This window comes from Coturnix japonica, chromosome 5 (assembly GCF_001577835.2).
Source record: "Coturnix japonica isolate 7356 chromosome 5, Coturnix japonica 2.1, whole genome shotgun sequence".
Lineage (NCBI taxonomy): Eukaryota > Metazoa > Chordata > Aves > Galliformes > Phasianidae > Coturnix > Coturnix japonica.
In genome coordinates this window covers 32321697-32349514 of record NC_029520.1, presented here as the reverse complement: position 1 = coordinate 32349514, position 27818 = coordinate 32321697, and the positions used below count along the sequence as shown (strand labels likewise).

The 27818-nt window shown below is 43.6% G+C and overlaps 1 protein-coding gene across 1 annotated transcript; it reads left to right on the top strand.

Moving 5' to 3' along the window:
• Positions 1-215: 215 nt before the first annotated feature.
• On the top strand, positions 216-26791 carry EGLN3 (egl-9 family hypoxia inducible factor 3). The gene is made up of 5 exons (XM_015865016.2): positions 216-941; positions 20116-20235; positions 21241-21377; positions 22053-22126; positions 23154-26791. The coding sequence occupies exons 1-5, from the start codon at positions 585-587 to the stop codon at positions 23189-23191; spliced, it is 726 nt and encodes a 241-aa protein (XP_015720502.1). The 5' UTR covers positions 216-584; the 3' UTR covers positions 23192-26791.
• Positions 26792-27818: the final 1027 nt, after the last annotated feature.

Here is a 27818-nt window from a genome sequence, read left to right as displayed (position 1 = left end):
GGACCCGCTGTTGGTCACGCCGCACGCCGACATGCCGCCGGAGAATTCCTCAATGGCGCTGCCCCCGCCCCCTCTGCCCGCAGGCCGCGCCCCCCGCTCGCACGTGTGGATCTGCTCGCCGCTTGTACCCCTCGGGCAGGACCCGCCCCCCGGGCGCCCATTGGCCGCGGTGGCCGCAGGGGGCGCGGTGAAGGCGTGGCGCTCCGTGCCGGGCGGGCTCCACCCACGTGCGGCGGCGCGGCGGGAGCGGGCGGGCTGCGAGCACACATCCCGCACGTAGCCCGCGTATTAATCAGCGCGGGGCCATCTGCCGCCCGCCCCTTAAAGCGTTGGGGGGCTGCGGGCGTCGCGAGGGAGCGGTTTGGTGTTGTGCGGTAACAGCGATATCGGCGCGGGGCTCCGACGGCGGCGTCGTCCCCGAGGCGCGGGGCTGAGCCGAGGCACGGAGCTGAGCGCGGCCGGTCGGTCCGGGCGTCCGCAAAGTTTGGTCCCGTCCCGGAGTCCCGTCCCGGCCTGGAGCCGGCGGGCATCACCTCCCAAGGCGGGTGCCTGCAGGGCAGCGGCGCGCTCGTCCCCGCCGCGCCATGCCGCTGGGGCACATCATGCGGCTGGACCTGGAGAGGCTCGCTCTGGAGTACGTCGTGCCCTGTTTGCACGACATCGGCTTCTGCTACCTGGACAACTTCTTGGGGGAGGTGGTGGGCGACTGCGTGCTGGAGCGGGTGAAACGCATGCACCGTGACGGTGAGCTGGCCGACGGGCAGCTGGCCGGCCCCAGCCGCGGTGTGGCCAAGCGGCATCTCCGCGGCGACCAGATCAAGTGGATCGGGGGCACGGAGGAGGGCTGTGAAGCCATCAACTTCCTTCTCACGCTGATCGACCGCCTGGTGATGTACTGCGGCAGCCGGCTCGGCAAGTACTACGTAAAGGAGCGCTCCAAGGTAAGCGGAGCTGCTCGCGGCTGCGGGAGGTTTCCCGCTCCCGGCCCGGGGACGCCCCGTCGGGCAGATCCCGTGGCGTCGCTCCGGGCGTCACCGGGAGCGCTGTCCTGGAGAGCGGGGAGCACGGACGGCTTCTCGGAGTGGGGCCACTTGGGGCGGCTGCCCGATGCCTCGTTCCTGGTGCCGGTCCCTCGTCCGTCAGTGGCGTTGTGCTGTGTCCCGGCGTCACCTCACTTGCCAGCTGCGGAACCCGGCACCGTCGTGCTGGGAGCACCCTGCCAGAACAGCCCGGCCGTGGGCTTGACTGTCCTTCAGGGACTTGGTCCAGGTGGACGGAGAGCCCCTCCGTGCTCGGTTGGATCGGGCTACTCGCGACCGTTTGTCAGTGCTGTCCTAACTAGTTTCAGTGTTCGTGCCGGTGTCCTACACCTGAAGCTGCTCCCGTCGGGATTTGGCACAAAGTAAGGGATGCTCTGTCTTAGTGAGGCAAACTTTTTGTTTTGGAAGGAGAGAATCCGTATTTTGTCCCGAGGCTCTCATGTTTGGAAATGGAGAGGACCCCTGTGTATTGCCTTTGTAGATTTCTTTCCCAATGAAATGTGTTTGTCCTTTTCATGTTGGTAATTAAGTTTGGCCTAACTTCGTTTTGCTGTCCTCGTCTCGCTGTAGTGAAGCAGGCTGGTTTGGCACTAACTTTATTTCTTTGTCCTGAATATTGAAAATGTCCCCGTTTCTTTTTTCTATTCTTTTCTGACTTGAGTTCTGTAATATGTAGCACACTTCTAAAACATCCATGTCTTCTTCAGAAATGCTAGAAATAAAAATGGTGGTGTTTTTTTTTTTTTTCTTTTTTAATTAAAAGACAAATGAAAGGTTAAGTATTTGGTTGGGTCCTAACGAACTAGAAGGATGTGTGATTGGTGATGAGACTTTTTTTTCTCAACAGAAAAATGAAGGATCTAACATGCCATGTTTACCAACTTCTTGGGAACCCCTTAAAACCTGTGTGTGGGAAGGCCCCCACACACCTCCGCACAGTGATGGGAGAAATATAAGGATGGAGCATGGCTCTATTGTGCAGCCCCACTGAACTGCCCATCAATCTGGTTAAAGCTTGGGTAGATTTAGTTTAAAAGGAAAGTGGATTGGAGTTCACTTATTTGTGGTGTAGGAAGGTATAAATACCTAGTCTGCTTGGGCATGCCTCTAAGGGCATCTTAGATCCTTTTCTGGGTGACTTCTGTTTGCCTGGCTTCTGCCGAAGGCGCAATACTGCATGTTAGCGAGGTATCTGGGGAAAAACTCAGCTAGGTGTGGGAGGGCTGTTGGTGCTGGCTGGGGAGAAGGGTCTCTTGGGATGTAGGGTCTTTGAAACTGAGTTGTGGTCTTGCCACAAATTTGTGCCCACAGCAGTAACACATGACAGAACTTGTTTTATAAATAAGTACCAAGCTGCTTGCTATCAAGTGAGTCTTTTGGCCCTTGTGATTCATCAGGGAAGTATCAGACTCCAAGTAGTACATGAAAATGCTGTACAACAGCATGAGATTGAAAGGGACTCCATACAGTTTGCAAAACTAAATGAAGAGAAATTTCCATCTGAAATTAAGAGTAACAAATCCCTTAAGGTTAATAATATAAATGCCATGGATATGGGAGTAGCAGCTGTCATCTGTAGCTGGCATGTGGGACACCTTTGGCAGGAAGATTATTCCCGTGACTAATCAAATGACTCCTGCAGTACATGCAGGCTCCCACGTCACCTATGGACATTCTCCTTCCACCATTAAACCAGTCCTTTTTTGCTTATTTTCTGAAGACTTGTGAACACATACGCTGAATTTAAAAGTATGATTTTTGTGTGTTTGTTTATTTTTGTTCTATCAACTCTACACAGACATAGATGCCCAGACAACCTCTTAGAGGGAGAAGTTTCTGAGCAACTGGGCCACCACTTCTTAGATAGAGATATGCTTTTATCTACTGATTTGGGAAATGAATATTGACAGATAGGGCTAAGAGTTCCAGATCAGTCTGTTGAAAACGTAAGTCTTTGGCTACGTGGTAACTCCTTGTTGTAGAAGTGAATTGGCCTCATCATTATTTATATATTTAAGGTTTTAAAATAATAGTATGTCCTTAATCTGCAGCTTAAGTATTGGAGAAGTAGGGTAAGTTTTCTTAATAAATGAACTTTTATAAGCTTACTATCTGCTTATTGTAATGTGCTTCATGGGTTTTGTTTTTTTGCAGCTAAACAAATGTCAGAAGACAAGAAAGGCTCTTGTACAACAAAGGAAGCTTTCCTTGCAGCTACATTTGAGAAATAAGTCAGAGTAGGATTTTGTTGTTTCCATATGACTTTCAACAACATTGCAAGAAAGTTGAGATTACATCAAAGAGAGTAGATGGAAGTTAAACTTTTACAAGGGTACCGGATACACTTAAGAGCTGTTGGTTGGTATTTGAGGGCTGATAATGAAATGTAACCTTTCATCCTTGCAACGCTGTGATCCAAATTTATCTTTGGGACAAGTCATATTTAAAAATATTAGCTGACACGGTTAAAAGATAAAAATAACCAGATAACATCCTCCTAGAGTGCTCTTCTTTTGCATATCCCACGTAGTCTTAGTTGGCTTATGCATTCTCTTAAAGTAGAATTTCCATTTGGTAGTAAAGTAGTACAGTGGTTCTCTTTTCACAGTGGCTAGATGTCTGAGGATCTCACCAAGATGTATTTGAGCTGGGTTCAGTCTTCTTGGTATGAGGAGATCGACATCCTTGCTGAGAGACTCTCTGGCCCAAGGGCAGATGTCACATTCTGACAACCTATCTGCATGCTTCAGGAGCTCTGGCACTTGGTAGGAAGCAGCTGGATGCTGGCTGGAGCTGAGAAGCAAGGTGGTAGCGTGCCCTGAGAGGCCAATCACCTGCCCATGGAGTGCTGGCATACTGCAGCATCTAGCTCCTTCTGTCCCAAAGTCCCTCTTGATGATAGTTGGGTTCTTCAGGGGCTCTTGGTGCTGGAAATGTTCCAGTCTGTGAAAAATGTGAGCCCACCTGCATGTTATTCAGGTGTGGAAGTGACACGGCCCTGCAACAAGTTGTGGAGTGATCCAGGGGGTGGGTGTGAAGTTCTGTAGATGAGATGTCTTATGAAAAATCCCTGTACATTACAAGTAAATAATCCAAGGCAACAATAACTAAAAACAAACAAACAGAAAAAAACAACCCAAAACAACAACAACAAAAAAAGGGAAATCTTTCCTTACAGATACAAGAAATGTGATTTTCAACTTGGAAGCTGCAGATGTGCTAGTCACTGTGGAATCTGGGGTACTTGCTCTTTCAGCAGCCTGAGAGGTTCTGCAGAGTTTAAGGAGAACTGGGTGTGTGCAGTCTTTCTGGTGGGAGGCAGGGGATGGGGACTGGCTTGCAGAAATGCCCCCCCCTCCCCACTTCCAAGAGAGTGCCTGGGCACCTTGCCTGTCTCTGAGAGGATGTGGATGTTCCCTTGTTCACACTTTTCTGGAGGAGAGTGGCTTTCCCCTCAGTCAGGCAGGGTTCCTGAGTGATGTCCTCTGCCAGCATCTGCTGCTCTGGGCCACTTGTGTCAGGTCAGCACTGAGGCCCAGTGTGCACTGGTCCTACAGGTGTGAGGGCCTGACAATCTGGCTTCGTAGGGCATGGTGTGGACTCTGCACACTAGTCCTGGCAGTGGCACAGCCTGCTGCACGTCACTGATACACTTCTGGTGCTGCTGTGAGTTGAAATGTATGTGAGGGTAGCTTGTGGGGACCTTGAGCTCACCTTGCGTATGCTGGATAAGCCAACTGGCTGCAAAATGAGGCAAGCCGCCCTAGTCCTAAGAGCTGACATCTACTGAAGAAAGCCTGAGGCTGACAATTTAAGCTCAGAAACCAAGTGATACTGTTCAATATCAAATATATGGCCTGAAGTAAAAAAAATATTTTCAATATGAACTTCATTTGCTTAGAAGTCCCTGTAGGATGTGAACTCTTTTGAAAACTGTGCTTCAAAAGATTTGTGTGGGTTTTTCACTCTTCTTCTGGGATGCTTTCTGCATCCTCATGATGCATACCTCCCAGTCACCCAGACCATGGTGGGCCCTCTCTGAAAGTCACAGGAGAAGGAGGCACTGCATGGTGGTGGCACTGCATCGCTCATGAGCGACAACTGAAAAATGAAGCAGGTCCTTCTTGTGTGTGTTCGTAGGTAGGTTTTGAAATCCAGCCTGTCTAGCAGGTTGTTACCAAGATTTCTGTTCCTGAGGATTTAAGAAATACATAAGATGTCACAGACTGGGTTTGTTTTTTCTTTTTCCAAATTCATCAGATCAGATAATGTGACAAAACAGTTATGTATTTATGGAAAATATACATATATATCTATTCTATGCTTATATATTCCATTGCAATTAAAGCAGGAAGAGACATTGCTTTTTCTGATTTGAGGTGCAGGTGTAAGAAGCGGTATAGCAGAGCTGAAGATCTGCCTATAGAAATATACTGGCTCATTGTTCTTCACAAAGGATTTTTGATACTTGCATAGCAGCATGTCTTGCAATTAGTTGACAATGGGAGGTCTGGTGCATACTGCCATCCAGAAAAAATATGCATAATTTTTCTTTCTTTTTTTCCTAATCAAATGCACATGTTCTGGCATAATGGGTAGGTTCAAATCTGTTCTTCTGGCTGGCTGCCGGCAGAGTCCAGAGCCACTGGAACTGTAAATACAGCAGACAAGTCATTTTATGATATCAGACTGAGGAATTCAGCATTGGCAGGGATCCTGGAGTGGTTGCTTTGGCTCCATGTCAAAACTGATGTTTATATCTGTGTTTGTCAAGCAAGATTAGTTAGCTTGGTTAATTATACACAGGAATGTATAATTTTTACTTGGCAGTCAGAGCAATAAATGAATATAAACCTGGGTATATTAGCTTGTTTTTCTTCTTCATCAAATTATTCTCAGTGACTTTTTTAAGGTTTCAAAATATGCTTATTTTCTGCAATAGGCTAAGATTGCCTCTTGGTTCAGCAGGGACAGGGTATTAGCAAAGTGGGTCAATATTTTACAGACAGTGCTGCACGTGCCCACAGGTGAGCTCAGGAGCATGGGTGGCCTTGGTAGGATGTTAATGGAGCTTGTACTTAAGCTGCTTATAAGCCGCTTCACTTCAACACCTAAGCTTAGTACCTGTTTCATGTTATTGCTCCTAAGAACTTGAGTTTAGTGCACTAATGATAGGCTTACTTCATGGCAGAAGTGGAGAAACTGCACCATCCTCAGTGTGTGTGGCACCAGAGCTGCTGCCAGCCAGTGGTTGTTGTTGGCCCTCCTGCCCAGACTTTGCTTGTCTGAAATCACCCACTGGCCTCCTTGAGGAGTCTTTCCCTGCTCTATGCAGTCAGGATGCAGAGGAAGACAGAAGATGGCTATTCCTGAAGATGGCTATTCCACCACCTGAGTGGTGCTTCGATGGCATGGAGGACCCAGTGTTTGTGCAAGTATGGTGGCAGGGCAGTTTTCTCAATATTTTTCATGTCTGTAGTTTTACAGTTAGGCAGCGCTTGATGAGGCTAATTAGACTCCTGAGCTATGTAATGATGGCAGAGCAGTGAGGTGTTTCCACAATCTTTCACATACTGGTAGCACATCTTCCTCGGTACCTGCCTACCCACTGCAATAGCTGTGCTGGTACCAGTCCATTCCAGTGCTTCTATGTCAGCTTGTAAAGCCAGAGACTTGCAGATGAAGCTATACTGGTGTGCCAGCCAATATCCCTATTACTCACAAGTCCTAAGTAAATAGGTGCTTCTCAATTTGTTTTTGTATAAGGGCTCATTGCTTGTTAGCTGTCGGTGTAAGCCTTACCCAGCTGTGTAGGGAGGAACGTGGTAAAGCAAGTGGCAAGAGAGCCGCTTGTGTCATGGTATGCTTGTCCTTTGGACTTGATGGGTGTGTGCAGCACTGTCAGGCACAGTGTCCTTGGGAGAGTTGCTAGGGAAAGCTGTGGGATTCAGAGTGCAGTGCCCCCCACTGTCCCTTTGCCTGGCAAGGAGGACTGAGTTGACAGCCTTTTTCCAAGGTGGTTATTAATGAACAATTGTGGACTTTTTCCTTTCTATTAAGAATTCCATCTGTCTGTGATGACCTTGATGACAAAGTAAACTCTTATTTCATCAACTTCCAGGCTTGATTGGCATTGCCTTATCCTGGATGTTGCCTCTGGAGCAACTGTCTTAGATTAATCCCTGGAAGCCTCTTCTCTCTCCCTTTTCTCTTCTGCTATAACTTATCTTCTTTCTAGACAGGTTTCTTTTTTTTTTCTTTTTTTTTTTCCCCTCTCAGCAGTGATGGTGGTGATGGGGCTTAGCAGGCTGCCCAGGGAGGTGGTAAAATTATCCTCCCTGGAGGTGTTCAAGAACCACGCAGATGTGGCGCTGTGAGACATAGTTTGGTGGGGATGGTGAGGATGGGCTGGTGGTTGGACTGGATGATCTCTTTGGTCTTTTCCAACAGTAATGATTCTATGATTCCTCCCCACATGTGGAAGGGATGGGGCATAGGGAAGATAAAATCAGAAAGGAGGTATAATCACAATGACCCAAATATGAATTAATATTTAATAGATGAAAAATTGATGCTTGCTGAGTGGGCTGGGCACGCTTAGAGATCAACACTGAATGAATATTTCAAGATGACTCTTACAAAGTACTTAGAATTATTAAATATGTACTTTTCTAAGAAGTTCTCTTCTGCTTCTGTTTCAAGAAGGATTGCACTTCCCTCATTGCGTTATAGGTCAAAGGTAAGTTGTCCTTTGGCACCAGCAGGTCACACAGTGCTTGTCTACCTTGCAGTGGATGGCTTGTGATAGTTAGGAGGTCAGGAAGGGAAGCTGGTGAATAAGTGTTGCTTGTTTTAGATTTATGGAGGAGGATATGTGCATGGCAACTTGAGGGAATTGGTAGACCTTCATTGGATTATCATGATTGTAATCCTTCTGTCTCAGATCTGATAACTGAAACAGTGCTGTGAGAAGGCTGCCAGCAGCATAAGACTCCGTAACAATCTGGAAATACTTTATTGGATCAGCAGAAGAGCTGTAGGGTAGAGGTTCTTCCAGAACTGCCTCTGGTACCTGCGCAAGGGCAGCTGATATCCCCTTGGTGGGCTCAGGGTTATGAATAAAATACTGCAGGGTGGCTTAACAAAAGGTTTTGATTTACGCTTTACACTAGGTAGCAATTTGTTTCAGATCTTTTATTGCTTTGAAAAGAGACGACAGGGAGTTGGTCAAGAAAGCAAGGTTTCTAGATATTTAGACAGTGAGGAGGAGGAAGAAAAATAATGAAGGAAGCTCCTGCCAAGTAGACTGTCTCCTGCTGCTTAACTATTTACAGGCGTGCCATTCATACCGCTTCTGCAGTGGTCTGGAGAGCTCTAAGTCCCATTTCCCCTCTGTCACTCATTCACATCTGCATCTTCTGTCCCTCAGTGACAGAGGAGCTCTTCCTCACAGTCGTTTTTTGTCATCATTGTGACGAAGAAAATCAGACGAAGAAAATTAGTGCCATCACACAAAACGCCTAATGGAAAGCATCCATGAAAGCCCAGCAAACATTTGTGCCACCAGTCACCCATGGCACAAATGAACAGTGTAGATTAGAGGAGTGAATAGAGTACACTGTCTACACAGTCTGGAAACAGTTTTCCCAAAGCTGTGTCAGCTGGAAATGGCAGAGTAACCACATCTTTTGGCAAACACTGGGGTACTGCAACCTACTTTGGTAGCAACTAATAACTTTATATATTGTGAATACAACATATGTGTGTGTGCTGCTCGTACCAGGAGAGTTATCACAGCAGCACATATGGGAAAGTGTGTGCAGCCCAGTACAGGCTGGGGAATGCTGCCCTGAACAGGGAGAGCCTGGAATGCACAGCAGTGTTTAGTAGTGAGCTACAGGCAGTGGGTGCTGGTGGAAATACATCTAAACATGGAAATTTGGTTGGAGTGTGCTTTTTTTTTTTTTTTTTTTAATATTAGTTTAAATAAGTCTTAGTTCTCAACTTTTCCATTCCTAGGTTATGTTGTGCTTGTTGTGTTTGCTGCTACAGACTATGTAAAGTGTAACTGCACCTTTCCTTTCTCGTTTCCTATCAGGAACCTGGTAGAAGTAGTTTGAAGGCGGAAAAGGGAGGAGTTTCACTGTAAGTGCTGTAGCATGTTCTTCCATTCAGACATTCAAATCATGGTATATGACTAGCCATGCAAAATGAGAACAGGGTCCCCAAGGACATATTGATAACTTCATTCTTTACAGAATTTACCATTGCTTCCATTTTCCTAAGTTAACGTGTGTTCTGCCTTCTTTTGGCTGTGCAGCATGTGCATGGTGTCTCTGGAGCTGGCCAACAGGAAGGGTCACTGCCTGGTTAAGTATTTTACATGCTTCCTCTTTGTGGAGGAGCAATCAGAGAATTTGCAAATGCAAGTCCTTACTGGCAAATGTACTGTAATTCAACATATGATAGTTGTCAAAAGCTGACATGTCAAGGTTTTTTATTTCACTTATATTTCCAAATATACGACTTGGCACCTAACTAGTGACTTAGAAGCTTGGTGCCTGCCTGACACAGATAATTTCTTAGCAAGGATGAAAATGTAGTTGTTGACCTGTATGTTGTTTTAAACAATTAATATGGCTGCAAATGATAGAAATACTTCCTATTATTCTTTAAGTTACAGTTGTCCTCTTCTAAGACTTGGTTAAAAGCCTGTCTCACTGCTTACAGTTCACAGAACAAACTTTAGCTAAGCACGATGATTTGGCTGCAGTTAGGAAAAACAGCAGTTATGCTGATGGTGACCAGAGGTAGACATGGTGCCCATTTCACTCCCATGCCTACTGATGCTTCCATACTCTCCTATTTCTGACTGGCCCCCATATATCTGTATCTCCCCTTGTCATGTTGTTTCCTCCCCCCTGCTCTCTTGCCTCCATCCCAACAAGCGGCAGAGGTGAGGACAGGGCTGCTGGCCCTGGCTGCCCAGCAAGTACCCCTGGAGAGCTGCTCCCACACAGCTCTGTCAGCCACACCTGCAGTGGCTCTGAGGACATACCATTCCCATCATGCTGGATGCCAGAGAGGAAAGCTTTTGGAGAGGAAGAGGAAAATGAAGGGAACAGAGCCAGAAAGACCTCTCCAAGTTTTCTGCATCCTCAGGAAACGTCCTGAGCCCACACCAGAGACCACACCTCCTGCTCAGAGCTTGCAGTGCTTCCTGCAAAAACTACTTTGCATGCTAAGAAACACTATTACTTTACGTCCTGGTCCCAAATTCTGTCTTAAGACCTCCTGAGGTCTGTTGCAATGAGAGCTACTGAGTAAGGCTACAGAAAGCAGGAGGGAAGCAGCGCGAAGGGGGCTGCGAAGGAAACTTGCAGCCAATGGCCACGTCCTACACAGGTCTACCGCTTGGCTTCTGTGTGTCACTGTGAATGGCCATACTGTCAGTCTGTGGGGCTGGGCTTTTCTGTTAGGTGTTGGCAGCATCAACCTGCAGTCTTGACCAATAGAAAAAAAAAAGTGGGATTTTAGCGGACTGAGTTCACATCTGGGCTCTGGCAGCTGGGTTTTAAGACTAAGCTTCCTCAACTGTGGGTTAGGTTTTTTTTTGTTTTTTTTGTTTTTTTTTTTTTTAAACGGTAATATGTAACAACAAAGGTGTGCAAATCGATGGGGCTCCTTGCCATGTACATTCATATGTGTACCTATATCTGTTTCTTTGCTCATAGTTGCCTAGTTCCTGTTGACATCAACTGTGGATGGTGGGGGGGTGAGGGGGGTGGGGAGGTACAACCACACTTAAATGAATAGATAGATTTATTTATTTACTAATATGTCTTTATTGCCTAACCTTAGACCAGGTGTATAGTTATATCATCATAAACGGCCTTGAATTCAAACAGCTTCTCTCTTTTTCTCTTGGGAAAAATGCTGTGTCACTATGTACACGTTCACCCCCTTTTATTGTACCCAGACTCAACAGATTGCATTTGTGTGAGGTACAAGGGTAGCCAGAACGTCAAAACTTCATGTGCAAGCAAAGCAGATAAAGAGTGCTTATGTTGTTTAGGCACAACAATATTATTTCTGATGGTAATTTATTATAGGTAACTTTAATGAGTTTCTCCAGAAATATTAATTTACACAAAATCCTGTGCAGGGTAAACGTGCTGTTAACTAGGCGATGTCCTTCACAAAGGTGGGGGGAGCAGGAGGCCAGTGAGACAGCTTCACTGCAAAGTTAAAGTAGGAGATAACTGGTTTCATCAATTAGCCTTAATTTGGCAATACTGCTGCGATAACAAACACTTGAGAACCATTCAGCTCAGTTTTAGTGCAGTAATGTCTCGGCAGCCTCCTAAACCTGAATGGCTCTAACAGCTTTTTGAGGAAAAAACCGCTTTTCGGTTCCGCCGTGTGACAGTGTTTAGTCTGGACCCTGCCGCCTCTGGTTGCAAGGAGGGACATATGGTGCTGAGACAGGGGCGAAGGGGAATGTCTGACCCCATTGAAGTCGTCTTCAAGATGGTGGTGGCTCACAGCCACCTTTGGAGCGAGATACGTGAGGAATGCACTGCAGGTGCCCTCTAGCAGGGGATAAAGCCTTGTGGGCAGCAGTGTTCACTCACTGAGCCCACAGGTTTAAGAGTGAATGACAGGTGATGAAAAAGGGAGCTTTTGCCAGCTCAAGCAGCTCTGATAGTAGCAAGAAACCTGAACAGACTTGCTGTGGTGGCTCTTTCTTGGGCTTTTTTAATGCACCTGTAAGAGCTTTGAAATACACAGAAGTCTTGAAATGTTGCAGTAAAAAGAGTGGTGTAATCCTCCGGGTGATTAGTTAAGTAGCCGAACTGAAATGGTCTTAATTCCTGACAATGGATACAAGAATGGAATATTAAAGGACCTATGACCATATCTTCTTACAAAATAGGTGGGAATATCCCGTGGAGGATGTATTTGCTGGTTGCCATGCCTTTATTCCCCGCTGGGAGCCAAACACCCAGGGACATCCTTACGTGTTTCCTTAATGAGCCCGCACTGACCAATTCCCTTTCCGTGGGGGTGGCCTTCTCCCTGCCCCCCTGGGGCTCATCACAGAGCTTCCTACATCTGTGCTGAATGTGCACCTGCACTAGATTTGTACCCGTGCTAGATGTACACCCACATTAGATGAGTATGGAGCTTTCTCATTAGTGCTGGTCATCCTAGTTTGCTTCTTGGTGAGAGTGGGAGCAAAGTAGTTTTTTGGGTGATGAAAGAGATCTTCAGGTACAGAAGTAATCCTAGAGTGCAACATCACAGGGCATTTTATTGAAGCACAGGTGCTTTAGCACATCTGTAAGAGGCATGCAGGTGTGAGAGACCAGTGAGACCCAGCAAAGAGAAGTGCCCTGCTGGTGCGTGCTGCAGACACGGTTTTTTTCCTCTTCCCTCCACAGCTTCTCTATGAAGTGTACTCTGGAGGAAAGTTTGCGTTTGATTGCCGATAGCCTCACGCTCTGCACGTAGCACTGTCATTAAGCCATCATCTCGCTGGCCGGCAGCCAGGGCTCGGCAGCCGAAGGTGGGCGGTCCTTCCGAACTGAAACAGCCTTTATTGATACACTGGGGCACTGCGCATGTTTACAGCTGCTAATTGGGGGCTTAATCTGAATATCCTTGACTGAACTAATTCACTGGCAATAGCCTTTAAATTTCAGGTCCTGCCGCGATGGCATGTCTGCTCTTCACAGCACGTTAATCTTTGTTGTAGCCGTATTGTCTCTGCTAGCAAGGCGCAATGGCTGGGTAACGTTTCAGCCTAAAAACTAGTTTTAGGTCAGAGGATGATGTAAAATAAGTCTTAACCTGATTTTCCAGTTGCAGAATGAAGACAGGAGCACTGAGGACCTGGAGAAAAGTGTTAATTGATGAGCGTGCAGGAATATGTAGATTATTAAACATGCAAGATAGGAGGTTAATCTTAAGTCTTGCTTGCTGCAAGTACAGTTGGGATCCTATGGCAATTTTAGATTTATTTCCTTAAACCTTGGTCTTCCCTTTTCTCTTGGTCTTGCCAAGTGACTGAAGACAGAGTCTGAGTGGTTGCCCGAAAGCAGATGTTATTTTTTTTTTCTACTTAACAAAACAATCCAGACATTGTATGGAAGAAGGTAAATACATGTGATTCTTTCATCCATGGAATCAAAAATCAGATTATTCTCCTCAGAAGCAGGGAGACCTTCCCCCTCCATCAGGTCCTTTGCAGTTTTCTGAATAGCTTTTCCAACTCTGGGACCCCAGGAGCATCCAGCAACAGGGAGATCTTGAGGAAACTCACTGCTGTCTTCAAAGCTCAGTTCACGAATGCTCCCTATTCTCTTGGCAGCTGCAAGTGGTTACTGCCAGCTCAGGTCCTGTTTGTTCCATGGCTGCCCTGTGCCTTCCCACTGTATAGTGGTAACACCCTGGCAGCCAGCTGGAAACTGAAGGGCATCCAGATATCTCAAAGTGGGTGTTCTGCTAACAAAAGAAGAAAAATAGTGTCATCCTGAAGCCATTTCTTTCCTTAATAGGGCTCTTTAAGCCATGAAGAGCTAAATTTTGTTGTCTATCATTAGAAAAACTTCCTGAACCATGCTACAGATTCATTTCATAGTTCATTTCTAAATCAGGGTCAATCCATGATCTAGCTGCCCTACAAATTCCGTAAGACTTGAAGCCTTATTAGGGGCTCCTTGAGTTACTGCTGGATAATATGCCAGTCACCAACATCTGTGTGGTATGATGATAATCCATAAACAGAAATTTTGTGTGTATTTTTTTTTTGTTTCTGCTTACTGAACAACTTCTGAACTAAGGGTAGAAGCCCTTCTGTCTTACTTCCTTAAGAATGAGCATAACCGAGATAACCTCAGTTCTTACAAATCTTTCACTAGAAGATTTATCATCTTTTTCAGCAGTATTCTTCCAGTTCCCATTCTCAGGCAGCCACTCAAAATTTCTTCAAAATACGTCTCTGTGAACCTTGAAACCTATAATTGTGCTAAAGTGGTGCATGTGAAAGACCAAAATGGAATAAGGAGAAAGGTTAACTTTTAGGTCTTGGGAGATCTCAATTGGACAAGCAAGCTCACACCCATTCAAGGAGAAGCAAATAACCAGAACAACGGGCTAAAATCCTGTCCAAAATAACAGAATTGTTTGTACAGTTACAAGTTCTTGCAGCAGGAATGAAGATGTGTGTCCAACATGCCGTGCTCCAGACTTCCATAGAGAAGGTGTCTCCCAGTACAGGGTCCTTATCGGTCATTCATATCTCTTTGCCCTTCAGAAGACTCTTCTCACCTGCTTCCCAGGCACCTTTGTGCTTAGGGCTACTAATACGAGCTAATAAAGGAAGTTTCAGGCAAACAGTGCTTGAAGGTGAATTCATGGAGTTTGATCTGCTTTGTTCTTCATGGAAGAAGGTGGTAGCCCCAGGGTTCTTATTGTTATCTCCATCAGCTTTTTTACTTTTTTAGATGTTTTCCATACTGTTTGGCTTTATGCCTCAGTATGAAGATGGTAGCTGAAGTGAAAAGATGTGGATGACTTCTCCTGCAAAATTCTAGCCCTTTTCCCAGTGTTTCTTAATTATATATTATTTTATATATTCCTTCCTCACAACCTTCTCCCCCGTTGCTTCCAACCCGGAGCAGGAGGCTGACCAAGCAGAAGGTGAGGCTTATCTCTGTGAATCCAATGGCTAGTTATCTGCAGGCTGAAAATCAAGTTATGTGTGAGGAGCTGAGGTAATGGTTTCTCATGAAATGCTATTGCTGAAGCCTATTTTGCGATTTATGTGAATGAAATGAACAGGATTTTGCCCCCTTGGAACTGATGATTCTGTTTGCAGTAGTCATGAAGCTAATGTCTCTGATATTTTTGTTTTAACATAATTTCCTTTTCTTTGTTCCCAACCATCTCTACAGGGTAATAAATTAGACCAATTTTCATAGTTTATTCTTCAGTATAGTAGTTGAGTGTTTTAACTTTCATAAATTAAAATAAACTAGTATTTAATAATGTTCATGAATGTTTTATACTTAACTGTTATGTGCTACACAGTTAAAAAAAACAACAAACACTTGAGCGCAATTGGGTGCAACAAGCAAGTACTTAATAAACATCCTGTTGTGCCTGTATCAGACGAGCCTCAACTGAGAATCTCTCATCTTTGATCATGAAATGTCAGACTACTCATGTTCTTTTAATGTGGAGCATGCTGTGTGCTTTTTGCTTTCTGACTGTACCGGCTGTCAGCAAACTAAAAGCGGTTTGAGTACAGTATTCACTCAGACCTAAGTCAATCAGGTGAACTCCAGTAATCCTCATTTCCTAAATTCTGATAAAGTGATTTTTGTTTTCACTTGAGTTGAAGGTTAGAAACCTTATACTGAACAGAAATTTCTGAAACTTGGAAGCGTGCAGCCATATAAAAATGTATCTGAAAGCTGCAGTGGCTTTAACATCATTTAATGATGTTAATTTAATTCTTTTTAGTAATTCGGTTTTCCAGACAGACAACATAGCAATATTTTGGGTCAGTGTTGCTTTCTGTCTGTATAGTAATTTGTTTCATCGGACAGAATTTACAGGTGACTTCTGAATTTACCTGTTTTATGCATGAGCTGTATGCAGAGGCCATCTACACAAGGGATTAAAAGTGGCAGCTGTTCAACAGTATCCAAGACTCTGGTGAAGCAAATGGAAAAAACAAATGTTATTGTTTCTAGTTAATGGGTCGTGTGTGTTGGCAGGGTGAAGTTACACGAGTGACTTTTCTGTGGTTGTAGATCACCAGCTCTGAAAGGAAAGGCTGAGATCAGTGTGGGGTTGCACCAGCACCTGTAGAAGACCCTAGGAGCATGTGGGGCTATGGCTGAGCAGTAGGCATCTCCTCCTCACCTGCTGCCATTGTGGTCTCCTGTTCAGCTTGTGTGCGTCTTCTAGCTGAAATGTTTTTTGAAGTGTTTTGTTCCAAGTATCAGTCCACTCCAGTGCTGCTTGTTTTCTGAAATGTAGCAGAATGGTGCCTCACAGCATGGTCCTGGCTATCAGTTGAGAGAACATGTTTTTTGCCTTGCTATAAGCATTAAAAAGCAGGGAAGAAACCTCTCTATGGAACTGTTGTTTTCTTTATCTGTCTCCAAAGTTTGCTGGTGTCTTGCTGTTTGACTTGCAGATTTTTCTGGTTGACCTGAGTGTAATACTTAAAACTGAAGGATGAATAACTTACTTTTGCAAGTTCTGTGCAGTGTGGAGCTTCCTGATGATTCCTGGCTCCTTACTAAAGCTGCTGATTGCTGCTTGTTTAACTGGTGGTTGCTTTGCACCCTCTTGGGATACATAACATCTCTGATAACAAGTGACAGTGCCGAAACTGCAGTGTTGATAATTTGCTTTTTATTTTCCAAGTTTTGTAGTCTTTATGATTGTCAACTACACCACTGGAGCATTGGTCTTCAAAGTACAGTGTGTATGTGTGACTGCAAATGTGTGCATTTACATGTTGGTTCTTAAATTTTAGCTGTTGTGGAAGACAAATCCATCTATTTTAACTCAAAATAATACAAGTAGCTGAAGAAATTTCCTCTGGCGCTTACTGTGGGAAGTTAAGCCCATGGGTTGTATTGCTAAATAAGAGAAGTTAGGTATGTTTCTGCTTACTGCTGTCTGCTGGAGCTAGTTTAGAATTGGAATTGGCTGATGAAAAAAAGTGCTCCCCCAAAAGCAGTGCAGTCTTGTGGGCATAATAGTAAAAAAGTTTTCATTGATGCACCCTCACCTGAGGGCTGAATGGCTTGATTACCATGAGCCACCCTCCAGCTTTTGTTGCTATTCTCTCTGCTTAACTGGCAAATACCAGTGTTTACCAATTACCTAAATTAAGTCTGGGTCATGCAGCTCATCTCCTATTTCTTGTTTGCTTTGAATGAATCCAAAAGTAGTGCTAACAGCTGGAGTCCCTGCTGAAGTGAGCTTGATCTGCTCTGGAGCTGCTCCAGCCTGTTCCCTGATAAAGACTGATGTAGTTTTAGGAGGACCAGAATGATTTCCCTTCATTGTTTAAGGTTTTGTTCAAGTATTCTCCATGCCAGGAACTTTTGCTTTTCTCCCTTTGCTGCTACTAGCAAAAATTCTTTTAAGTTAAGCTATAGCATGGCCAGAGCTCTTGGATTCTGTGGGAACTGTTCTGCTGGTTGATCCCCAGGGGCTTTGTGTGTTGTGGTTGCAAAAGGTGCCTGCAGTAAATAATGCATCATTGTCTCCAGGTTGAAGCACAAGTTTTGCTAACAGAACATACTATTTGAGGGAAAACTCTGGCGTTATGCCCAGATTTCAGTGGTAAGCAAAGCACCTAAATCCCTTTAAGGATCTAGCCTGAAGTATGTTATTCTCCAGCACCTTTTTGATTATGATGTTTAATAGTAGTAGCACTGGGTAGTTCTGGGGGCAGCTCAGTGATCTTGCAGCACAGGCTGCATCTCCCTGGTGGCAGCTGTGGTAGCTGTGATGGAGACCCGGATCCCACTCTTGGCTTGCTGCCTGGCTACCGGAAGCCTCTGCCCCCTCTCTTGCCCTCTCAGCTGCCGGGGTCATGTTCCAGACACGCAAGGACCAGCTTTAGAGAAGGGTTATTTAAACTGTTAGGTTTCACCCAGCTCACTTATCATGGGGTGGATTAAGAGCTCACCTTTGTAAGCTCCTGTGCTGGAATGGGGGGGTGTGCTAGAGGGTTGTCCAGTGTGGGTACAGCTTCCTCAGAGCATCCCTACACTGCAGGTGCAGCTGGCTTGTGACTTCTGTCAGCCTGCAACAAACTCATTTACAGTTCATTGCTTTAGGCTGATGGTGAAGTATAAGCTCAGCTATAAAGCCATTTATAGACCAGAATGACAACAGAACAGACAGCACCAATGGCAAGGCAACCCACCAAGTGCCAGGTGTGATAAGAGAGGGCTTATTACTGAGAATTAAAAGTATTTACTGTTGTTCAACATGATCTCCTGCCCCTATGAGGCACCAGCTTCAAAGCAGCTGTTGTCTGAGGTGTCTAGGTGCAGAGTGAGTTGAAACTTACTGCTACTTGCAGGTACCGCTCTGCTGGTCCTCATAGGGAAGAAGCAGAGCCAGTTTGCACGTCACTTGAAATACAGATTTTAGAGCTGTAGGTGTTTGTATGTACATCCTAACTAGCCAACTCCTTTTTCTGGTAGCAGAGGGCCCAAGGGATCCATTGTGCTGGCTGACAGTGACTTCTACCCCATCTCAGTGCCACGAACAGCATGGCTTTATGTGTGACAGGAAGCAAAATGCAAGAACCCTAATGTTGCTAAGTGTAAATTTCAGTTGTTCTTGGTAAAGCCCATACTGTATCTTCAATGTTGTTGCTAACTGTGCTTGGCAAATTATTAAGGGCAGGTCTTGCCAGTGGTGCAAAATCACATAGTCTTCCTATGGATTAAGCATGTACAATACTTTGGATAAAAAAGTTAGGATGCTTTCTGATGTAAAAAGTCCAGTTGAGTACTTGGGTATGTGGAGGGCAGTGATTAGTTGTGTTATATCTGTAGCCTGGTAACAAGCGCAGCACCACAGGGTGTGTCTTAGGACCAGTCCTGTTAATCATCTTATCAATGACCAGAAGCAGATGGCAGAGTGCACTCTTATCAAGTTGAGATGACACCAAGCAGGGAGAACTAGCTGATGTGCTTGAGGGCAGGGTTGATACTCAAAGGGAAGCAGATGGGCTAGAGAAACAGGCCTGCAGTATTCTCATGAAATTCAACATGGAGAAATGTAAAATCTTGCCCTTGTGAAGGAAGAGCCCCTGGGGGGCTGCTCTGCTCCCCAGGGCAACCTGAGGACTCTGAGGATCTCAGTAGACGGCAAGCTGAAAGGGAACCTGTGGTGTGCCCCTGCACAGCAGCATCCAGGCAGTGACACAGCCTAACAGCAGATGAAGGAATATAATCGCCCTCCCTACTCAGCCGTGAGAGACTACTTCTAGATATTGAGTTCAGATCCATAAATTAACACATCATGTCATCTGCCATCACTCTTGGTGCTAATACTGGCAAGAAATGAAAGGAGATGTTTGAGAGGTGGGAACAGGACTTCTATTGCCACGTTTTTAGAGCAAACTCAATAGAAGGTAAGTGGTATCATTACCAAGTAGTTCCAGCAGTGAAGGAGTGACTGTGGGACAAAGATCTTGTATCCAACCAGCAGTCTCTCCTGCTTTTCCCTTCTTTAGATGCTAATGGTGGTTTCTGAAGTTTAATGTTTTTGCTGTAAAAACCCTTTTAAGACCCTTTGTCTTGAATTCACTTGTGTGGTTTGGAATAAGTCATACTGAGTTTATCTCATCATTCAAGGTGAAATTTCCACAATGAATTAAATGATTGTTTCAGCAGCTCTACAGATGATCAAAGCTTCTGAAAACTGTTTGGTAGCTTTGTGGCTCAGTCCGTGAAAACAAACATGTGCTGCCCTGTGCAAACACAGCACAAAAAAGTTGCACATTTTGCTCTGTGGACTTCTACCCACCCTTCCTAGGGAACCTCACTTTGTGTTGGATCAGGGGGATGCATATGACAGAGGTTAGAAGATATGAAAAGTAGACAGAGGTAGTAAGGCATGATGTCCTGGGACCGCTTTCTACTTTCATTATGACTGGCAATTCAGTTTTGCAATGACTGCTCAGCTTTAGAAACTCGAGCAAACTTCATCTCGAACGGCTTCAGAGTCACGTAGCTTGTAGAGAACAAAAATATTGCATAATAAATACCTTTTTTTTGTTGTTGTTGTTGTTTGCTTTTTTTTTTTTTTTTGTCTTGGTGAGCATACTGTGAAATATGAAGGTTATCTGTTTCCTGTTTGGAATTTCATGCTAACTGATCTACCCAGTGAAAAAAGCGTGTGTGAAAAATCCTCCTGGTGCAGCTTTTGGAGCTAAACTGGTGGTGGGAGGAAGCTCAGAGAAGAACAAATAAATGTGAGCATCTTTGAGAAATAATTTTCCACAATCTTTATCTTTTTTCAGGCTATGGTTGCTTGTTATCCTGGAAATGGAACTGGGTATGTGCGTCACGTGGACAACCCAAATGGTGATGGGCGCTGCATTACCTGTATTTATTACCTGAATAAAAACTGGGACTCCAAGGTGAGTGAGCCAGAAGGCTAAGGCAGAGCATGAATTACAACTACTTCAGAAACTTCAGAGCTTTGGAGAAGTCAGCTGATTCTGCAAACTGTGATGAACTTTTGAACAGCTTGTCCATTTTTTCATTGCTTTACATACATTTATTGGTGTTTATAGCAACCTCTTGGAAGTAAAAATCTGAACCGTTTCCTTATCATTCTGTCTCCCATCCCACACACATGTTGTTTTGTTATTATAGAATAGCACTTGTAAGCTCTGGGCTGTGGCACTTAGTTTTGTTTAGAGAAAAAGAGCAATGAAGCTCTAGAAAGAATCATAATCCCCTGAGGAGTAAGTGGATTCTGTAAGCTGAATAAAATGACAGCCCAAATCTAGCATTTAGACTTACAGAAGTTCTTAATGCAGTTGCTTTTGTGGTTTTCTTCCTTACAATGGAGAGTGATCAGGCTCTGGAATGGGCTCCCCAGAGAGCCTGGCTCCAAGCCTTCTGGGGTTGAAGAGGTATGTGGACAATGCTCTCAGATATTGGGTGGTCCTGTGTGGAGATAGGTCTGGTGATCCTAGTGGATCCCTTCCAGCTCAGGATGATCTATGAATGAGCACATGACTTAGCTTGTTCTCTGCATCCTTAATCACCACTGGGTCTCCTGACAGGGAGGTACTCTTGCTTCTGTTTGTATTACTAAAAACAATTAAGTCAGCCTGGAATTTACCATACTTTTAATATGGAAACAAAATGAGGGTTTATAAACCACAAGATGCCACTGTTTTCTTTCTTGGATTGTTTACTTTACCCCTTGATGTTTATGCTGAAACATTGCAAACTGTTTGAAAGTTGAGGTGGCCAGGAGATGCAGTGTACAGTTCCAGTGTTGTCATATAGCTGCTTTGGTTATCATTAAATGTTTACTCAGTTTGGATGATGAGGAAGTGAAAATATGTTGTTACTCACATCAATATGTGGCTGTTTATATGTGTAACAAATAACCCTTCCTTTTCTTTCAGCTCCATGGTGGAATTCTTCGAATATTCCCAGAAGGGAAGTCCTATGTAGCAGATGTTGAGCCAATTTTTGACAGGTTGCTTTTTTTCTGGTCAGATCGAAGGAACCCTCATGAAGTCCAGCCTTCTTATGCAACCAGGTAGGTAGTACATTTGATGCTGAAGTTTTGCCAGGAAAAAACAAAGTATGTCTCCTATCAATATCACATCATTTGTATCTAAAATTAGGGCTACTGTGTATTTAAGACATATGTGTGTAAAAAGTAGCCAGATTTTGAATAGATTTCATATTTTTCAGTTACTGGAATTTCTCTCATCAAATGAAGAATAGCAAGCTTGAAAGATAAGATACTTGTTGTGATGAAAAAAAGTCCTTCACTAGTGACAGAAGTCTTCCAAGCTGGGCATAGCTGTTTAGATGGGAAATGTTAGGTCACTCTTTTGCCCTCATAACACTACAGGGATTCTTGGGGCTACCGTCTGTCACCAGGCTATGAAAAGCTGATGTGACATAGGGCGGCTCCAAGCTGCCTAAAGGCATCCCAGAACAGAAAAGCATGCAGAGGTCTGTAAGCTATTTTGCTCTCTGTTACCAAGGGCTGTGCACTCTTTTATGCTTTCAAGCAGAAATTCTCACCTATATTCCTGTCCTACTTGTCTGAATACACATATGAAGGGCTATCTGTGTTTGTCTTCAAATATGTGCCACTAGTATCCTTTTTAAATTTATGAATTGTTTTGTTGTTTGATTTCTGCATAAGAACTAAACTTATTAGCAAAACTTGAACCAAACACAAGATTTCTTTCTTTTATAGATATGCCATGACTGTGTGGTATTTTGATGCTGAAGAAAGAGCAGAAGCAAAAAAAAAGTTCAGGAACTTAACCGGTATGAGTTTTACAAAATATTGTAGCTGGAAGAGTAAGACCTTCCTTTTTAGGACTAGTGATCAGATATGAAGTAGGACAGTTGGGAAAGAAGAAAATGAAGGCCTGGCCTCAGTAACCCTAATGGGGAGTATGGGAGAGGTGATTTTTAAAATTTTTATTCTAAATCTACAGCTGAGATGTCAGTTTTACCTTAGGAGTAACTTCTGTGTGGGTGTGTTCGTAATAACCTTGGAATGAGTAGACTATGTAAGATAGAAGGAAACAAAGTTTGTAAATACATAGGAGTACACCTTTTGGCACAGTTTGCTGGAGTAGCTGTGGTAATGATGGTTTCCATGAGCTGCCTGCTTTCAGCTGGTTTCACAGATGGCTTGAAATCATCCCAGAAACATTTCTGTGGAACCCCAGGATGACCTGACTCCAGCTTTCTGGTCTGCAGCACCTGATACTGAAGTACTAGCATACAAGTAGGGGACTGAGGATCCTGATATGCTCAAAGCATTGCTGTTTGGATCAGTTTCATTTCTGGTCTTTAGGGACTGCTTCAGGCAGTTCCTCAGAATGTGGTATTGAAAGTATTCTTTTTCAAATGTATGCTATTCAGATGGAGACCATCAAAACCATAATTAATCAAATGGTTTTCAGAATAGATGTCATTTCTGTAGCTGGCAGGCAGAACAAATGGAGACTTCATTCTTAGATGGGAATACGAGCAAGGGACCAAGATTTGGGGAAAAATTACCACAAATCTGGAGTCTCTGAAAGATAATTGGGCTACTTAAATGCTGCGTGACTTATATTCAGCATCAACAGGGTAACGATACAAAACCTTAGTAGAACTGTCTTGTTAACATGTTGTGGATTCGTGTAGCATTTAAGCCTACATGATGAATTCTTATCAAGAGTCTCAAGTGGAAGGGCTATCCATTGAAAACAAACCATCTTTATTCTGCTTGTGTTTTTGGATGAATGCTACTGGAACTTTCTCACTTAACTCTCTAATTTTTCTGGTCTTTTTGATGTAGACGCAAGGAAGAGAGAAGCAGCTCTTAATGAAGACTAATCAACAATTTCTGAACTTTGTGAAGAAATAGGATCCCAAAGATGACTTCTATTTCCAGTGAACCATGGCACATTTTTGTTATGCACAAGAACGCACTGGTTGTGTCTCTGTCTAGCATGTGCATCTTGTATTGATGGTACTTAAGGCAGCCTCCTGTCGTGCCTGCATCTGGCAGAAGGAACCTTTGTTTTCTATTTGCCTTTTGCTGGAACAAGTAACCAGGGTTTTAATTTAAAAATAAATAAATAAAAGGGAAAAATAAAAAAAGCCTAGTGGTAGTGGCTCGACCAACTGGCTTTTGATCACTTTTGTAACCAAGGTAACAATTGTTGGAACTAGTGAGAAAAACTTGAGTCTTATTTGCACTTTACTGGGGAAAAAATATAAATCTAGCTCAATGGAAAGGAGCTTTGCAAGTTTAAAATCTGTGGCAGACTGCTGATGGGCAAGAAGAGATATTGGAAATGTGATATTAAACTGGATTTTTTTTAGGGTCTTCTATGGTATGTCCCACATGGGCTTGTTCATGGACTGCTCATCAGCTTTGCTGTATGGAATATTGGCTCAGCTCTTCTGTAGCAGGAGTTACCAAACAGACTTCTGTTTTCATCACATTTCTTGGAGTTCGGTTGCTTTTGTTAGAGCTGTGCCATTGCACTTCCCTTTCTGTCCCATTCTGGAGAGGGAAGTGGCTATGCATCAGTCCACACCTTTGTAAAGGCATTCTCTTTCTGTTCTGAGCTGGATTGGTTTTGTTTTCTATTTTCACTGTTTGTTAAAGCATCTGTTTCCTCCCAGAAGTTCAGTAAACTTTGAAGGCTGATGGCGCAGAATGCACTGGCTCTAAAGGCCATCAGTTAGGTAGAGCTGAATGTCTTTTTAATGACTCTTCTCCATCAAGCATATTTTGTATGACACAGATGTGAATCTGAAATGAAATATGTCTGGCAGTCTGACAAATGTATGGTAATGACTGTTGACATGAAGTTGATTTCTGTGCTGCTTATCCCTACTTAAGACACTTGTTTAGCTTTGTTTGCATGTGTATGAAATTTGAATGAAACAGTGATTCTGTTTCAATTCTATTATGCCTGGTAACTACTTCTGTTATGTTCAAGCCATGAGATATACAACAGATTATTCAATTGGCAGAGCACTTTGTTTTTTCTCCATTATTTTCTAAAAACTTAGACTCAATGAGTAACTGCTGAGTTATGTCCAATGTGTTTAAGCTACAGTCCACAACAAGCACTTACTGTGCAGTTTGGAATAGCTCTTAATGGAGCTGAGAGTTTTTTCTGTGCCACTTGCCCACAGTAGCTGACGTGGCCTTCCTGAGCTGCCGGTCCCCAGACCAGTCAACCACACCATGCCAGGCTGTTGTACTGTCAGTGGGCCTGGGCCTGTTGCACCTCAGCTAGGGAGTGAACAGGAAGCGTGTAGTAGCTGCTATTACATTGCAAAAGGGTGACAGCTACAAAGGACAAAATTCCCTTATGCTAAACAATGATAATAGAAATGGTGTATTTCTTAAGCAGTTCTGTGTTAGTAAAAGCTGTTCTTGAATTTTGAATGTAAATACAGTAGTGCTATGAAACCCCTCGACCTCTCTGTCTTCTCCCAGAGATCCAGCTTTCGTCATGTGGACTGGACTTTGTTCAGCCTGACTGTGCACCTTAGGGGAGGAATATGAGGGAATGTGTCACAAACACTCTCACAACTTAAAACTAGGAAAAAACAAATAATTTGATGTCCTTTAATGTTAGGAAAAACATTATTCTGCTTCACTTGCATCTAAATAATGCAACATAGACTTGAAAGAAACTTAATGATGACTTGAAATTCTCATTCTTCAATGTTTGTGTGTGGAGAAAGTTAGGTCTGTTCCCCAAGTGTGAGAGGTAACCCTTTGGAAGATGGTAGGTGTCAAATTCTTTGAAAGGGTCAACGAGGGGATTGTTATTTAAAAGGTGGGAGAAAAAAAAATCTCATCTTGTTGTATTGCTATGCAAAATTGATAATGGAACATGAGTTTTAAACTTCTGTGTACTTTTAAGCGAGGCCAAGACAGCTTAATACAGCAGGTCAAGTCTCGCTTTGTATTTGGAGACTGTAACATTAAAACGATGCACTAGGAAGATGTTAGTACAGCTCTCATTGGAGCCTGGAACAGTGGAAAAATGGTAGGGTGGAAGGGGAAAAGACTTGTATAAAGTTTGGGAAAGAAAGGTACTTTGGTTATTAAGAGCTACCATCTGCCTTCAGCAGTGAGCAGCAACACATGGTGGATGGAGGTTGGAACAGTATAGATGCATTTATTGTAAATAAAGTACATGTTTTCATTTTTAGCCTATATCTTCCTGGTCTAGATAGAGAAAACAATTATCCTGTGGCAGAGAACATTGCCGCCTTCTTTGTTAACACTGTAGTGAAATACAAAACAAAAGACAAAACCAAAAACAACAGTTTATGACACAGGATATTGAAACCAATTCCTGTCCTCTGTTTCAGACCTTTGCCCCCTTTCCAGGTCAGTGGAATGGTCTCCTCAAAGATGCTGTAATATAATTGGGTGGCGGTGTGGTGATTGATGGGCATGTAGGAATCCAGTCTAATGTTTTCTACATAGATTTCTCATAGCTGCAAACTGTTCTGTTGGAATGTAATTGTGTAAGAATTCTAGGGGCAGCAGAGGGCATTTCAAGGAGATTCTTTCCTTTCTCTGGGTTTTGTTTTCATGGCAAAGTGGCTGAAACATTAATGGCCAAAGGGCACTTCTCATCCAGTTTTGAAAAGGCATTTAATTTTTAGTGCTCAAAAGCTTTTCACTTTTAGGTAATGTGCCTTCTTTATTCATATTTGTGGAGATGCTACCTGCCACATGTACACATCCTGCAGTTCGTTGTGGCTCTTTAGCAAATATATTTGCCTTTCCAAATGCAATTTCATTCAAATCGGGGTACATTGGGAAATATGCAGAGCCACCAGGCCACAGTTTCTGATAGATGAGGTTTGTTGTGCAGGAAGAAAAAAGGCCAGGAGACAGTTGACTAGTCCAGAGGCTATTTGTAATGAACCTGTAACAAAACTTGCAGGCTTTTTGGGCACAGTAGCCTCTAATAAGTCTAATTTTCTCTAGATTACTTCTGGTTCTATGACAAATGGCCTCAGCAAAGTAATGTTCAAAAAGGTCCACTTTGTTTTGGGTTTTTTTTCTTTTCTTCTTTTCTCTTTAAGCAGTTTTAGTCCTTTCCTACTGAATTTTGTAAAGTTGTTGGAATATATATATATATATATATATTGCTGTTGCAAAATAGCTGGCTCTAACACCACTTGCATCTAGAAGAAAATGTATCTATTTGCAGGCAAATAACTAGTTCTACTTTGACTGTTATGTACTCCCAGCAGATATCTGAGTGAGTTATAACTACATCTTCTCTTGTCAGGTTGTATGCTGGTCAACAATGCTGGCACTTTGCATTGGATTGATATGGAAACCAGTAGTAGTATTTTATCATGCATCACATTTTGTGTTCCTGTTATTCTTTTTAAAGAAAAAGTGTGGCAGAAGTCAATAAACACTGGGTCATGTTAAACGTGGTCCTGTGCAAATCTTTTTTGTCTTGTGTCTTCCTGGGGCTAGGGTTTCAGTGGGCACACACAATGGCATTTGGCTGGATAAAATACTGCACCAAGGTGACACTGTCAGCAGCTGCCACTGTCCCAGCAGCCAGGGCAGAGCTCTGTTTGCTGCCATCAGATTGGCATGTTCTCTTGGTCACTTCCTGCTATTCTAAAGTTATGTACCTTTCTATTGACCCTCTTCTTGAAATGCTTATTTGTTCTCACGTTCCTGTTGAACCCGATAATGTTCTCACAAGTCAATTGTCTTCTGATAGCTTTATTTTTAACAACATCCATATATACCTCTGCTACTCCTCCAAACTGAATCCCACAGTTTTCTTCTGCAGCCGTGGGGGAGGTTTCTGTATGGAAGTTGAATTAGAGCCAGGATATTTTCACTTAGCTGTTGATGAGCTGTGAACTATTCTGATGCTTTTGCAGTATTGTGAATGGTAAGATTTCCACCTCCACCCAAGTGAAGCAGTCTATCTGTTGTGGAGGGCTTAGATTTGACTCTCATTTTTGGGATGGTGGGGAAGAATTCCGGGTAGCTTACCATTTTGATTTCCTTTAAACATGTAATTTCCATGAAGACGTGCTCAGAGCACATGGAGAAGGCCTCTAGAAAGCAGGCGAGTTTCTTCTCCTGAGCTTACTCATTATGAAGGGGAATTTGTAGGGAAAGCTCTGGATGAGACTGGCTATTTTTAAACCTTGCTGTCTTTTCTCTCAGTTTGGACTAAACTTTCTCCAAAGCAAATATGCTTATAGTAAATTGTTATCTTACAGCTATTTAGGGGTCTTCTTTCCTCCCCCACCGACCAAAAGGGATATGGCTAAATATATTTGCACTTAGCATTCCCATGACTCCAGTGAATGCATCTTGTATCAGGGACAGCAGTGTGAAAATTGCAAAACAGAACGACAGTGGAAGAGAGTAATAAAAATGGATTCCTCTTTCCCACACAATTTCATTTCTGTGGAACATTTCCACTTCAGGGAG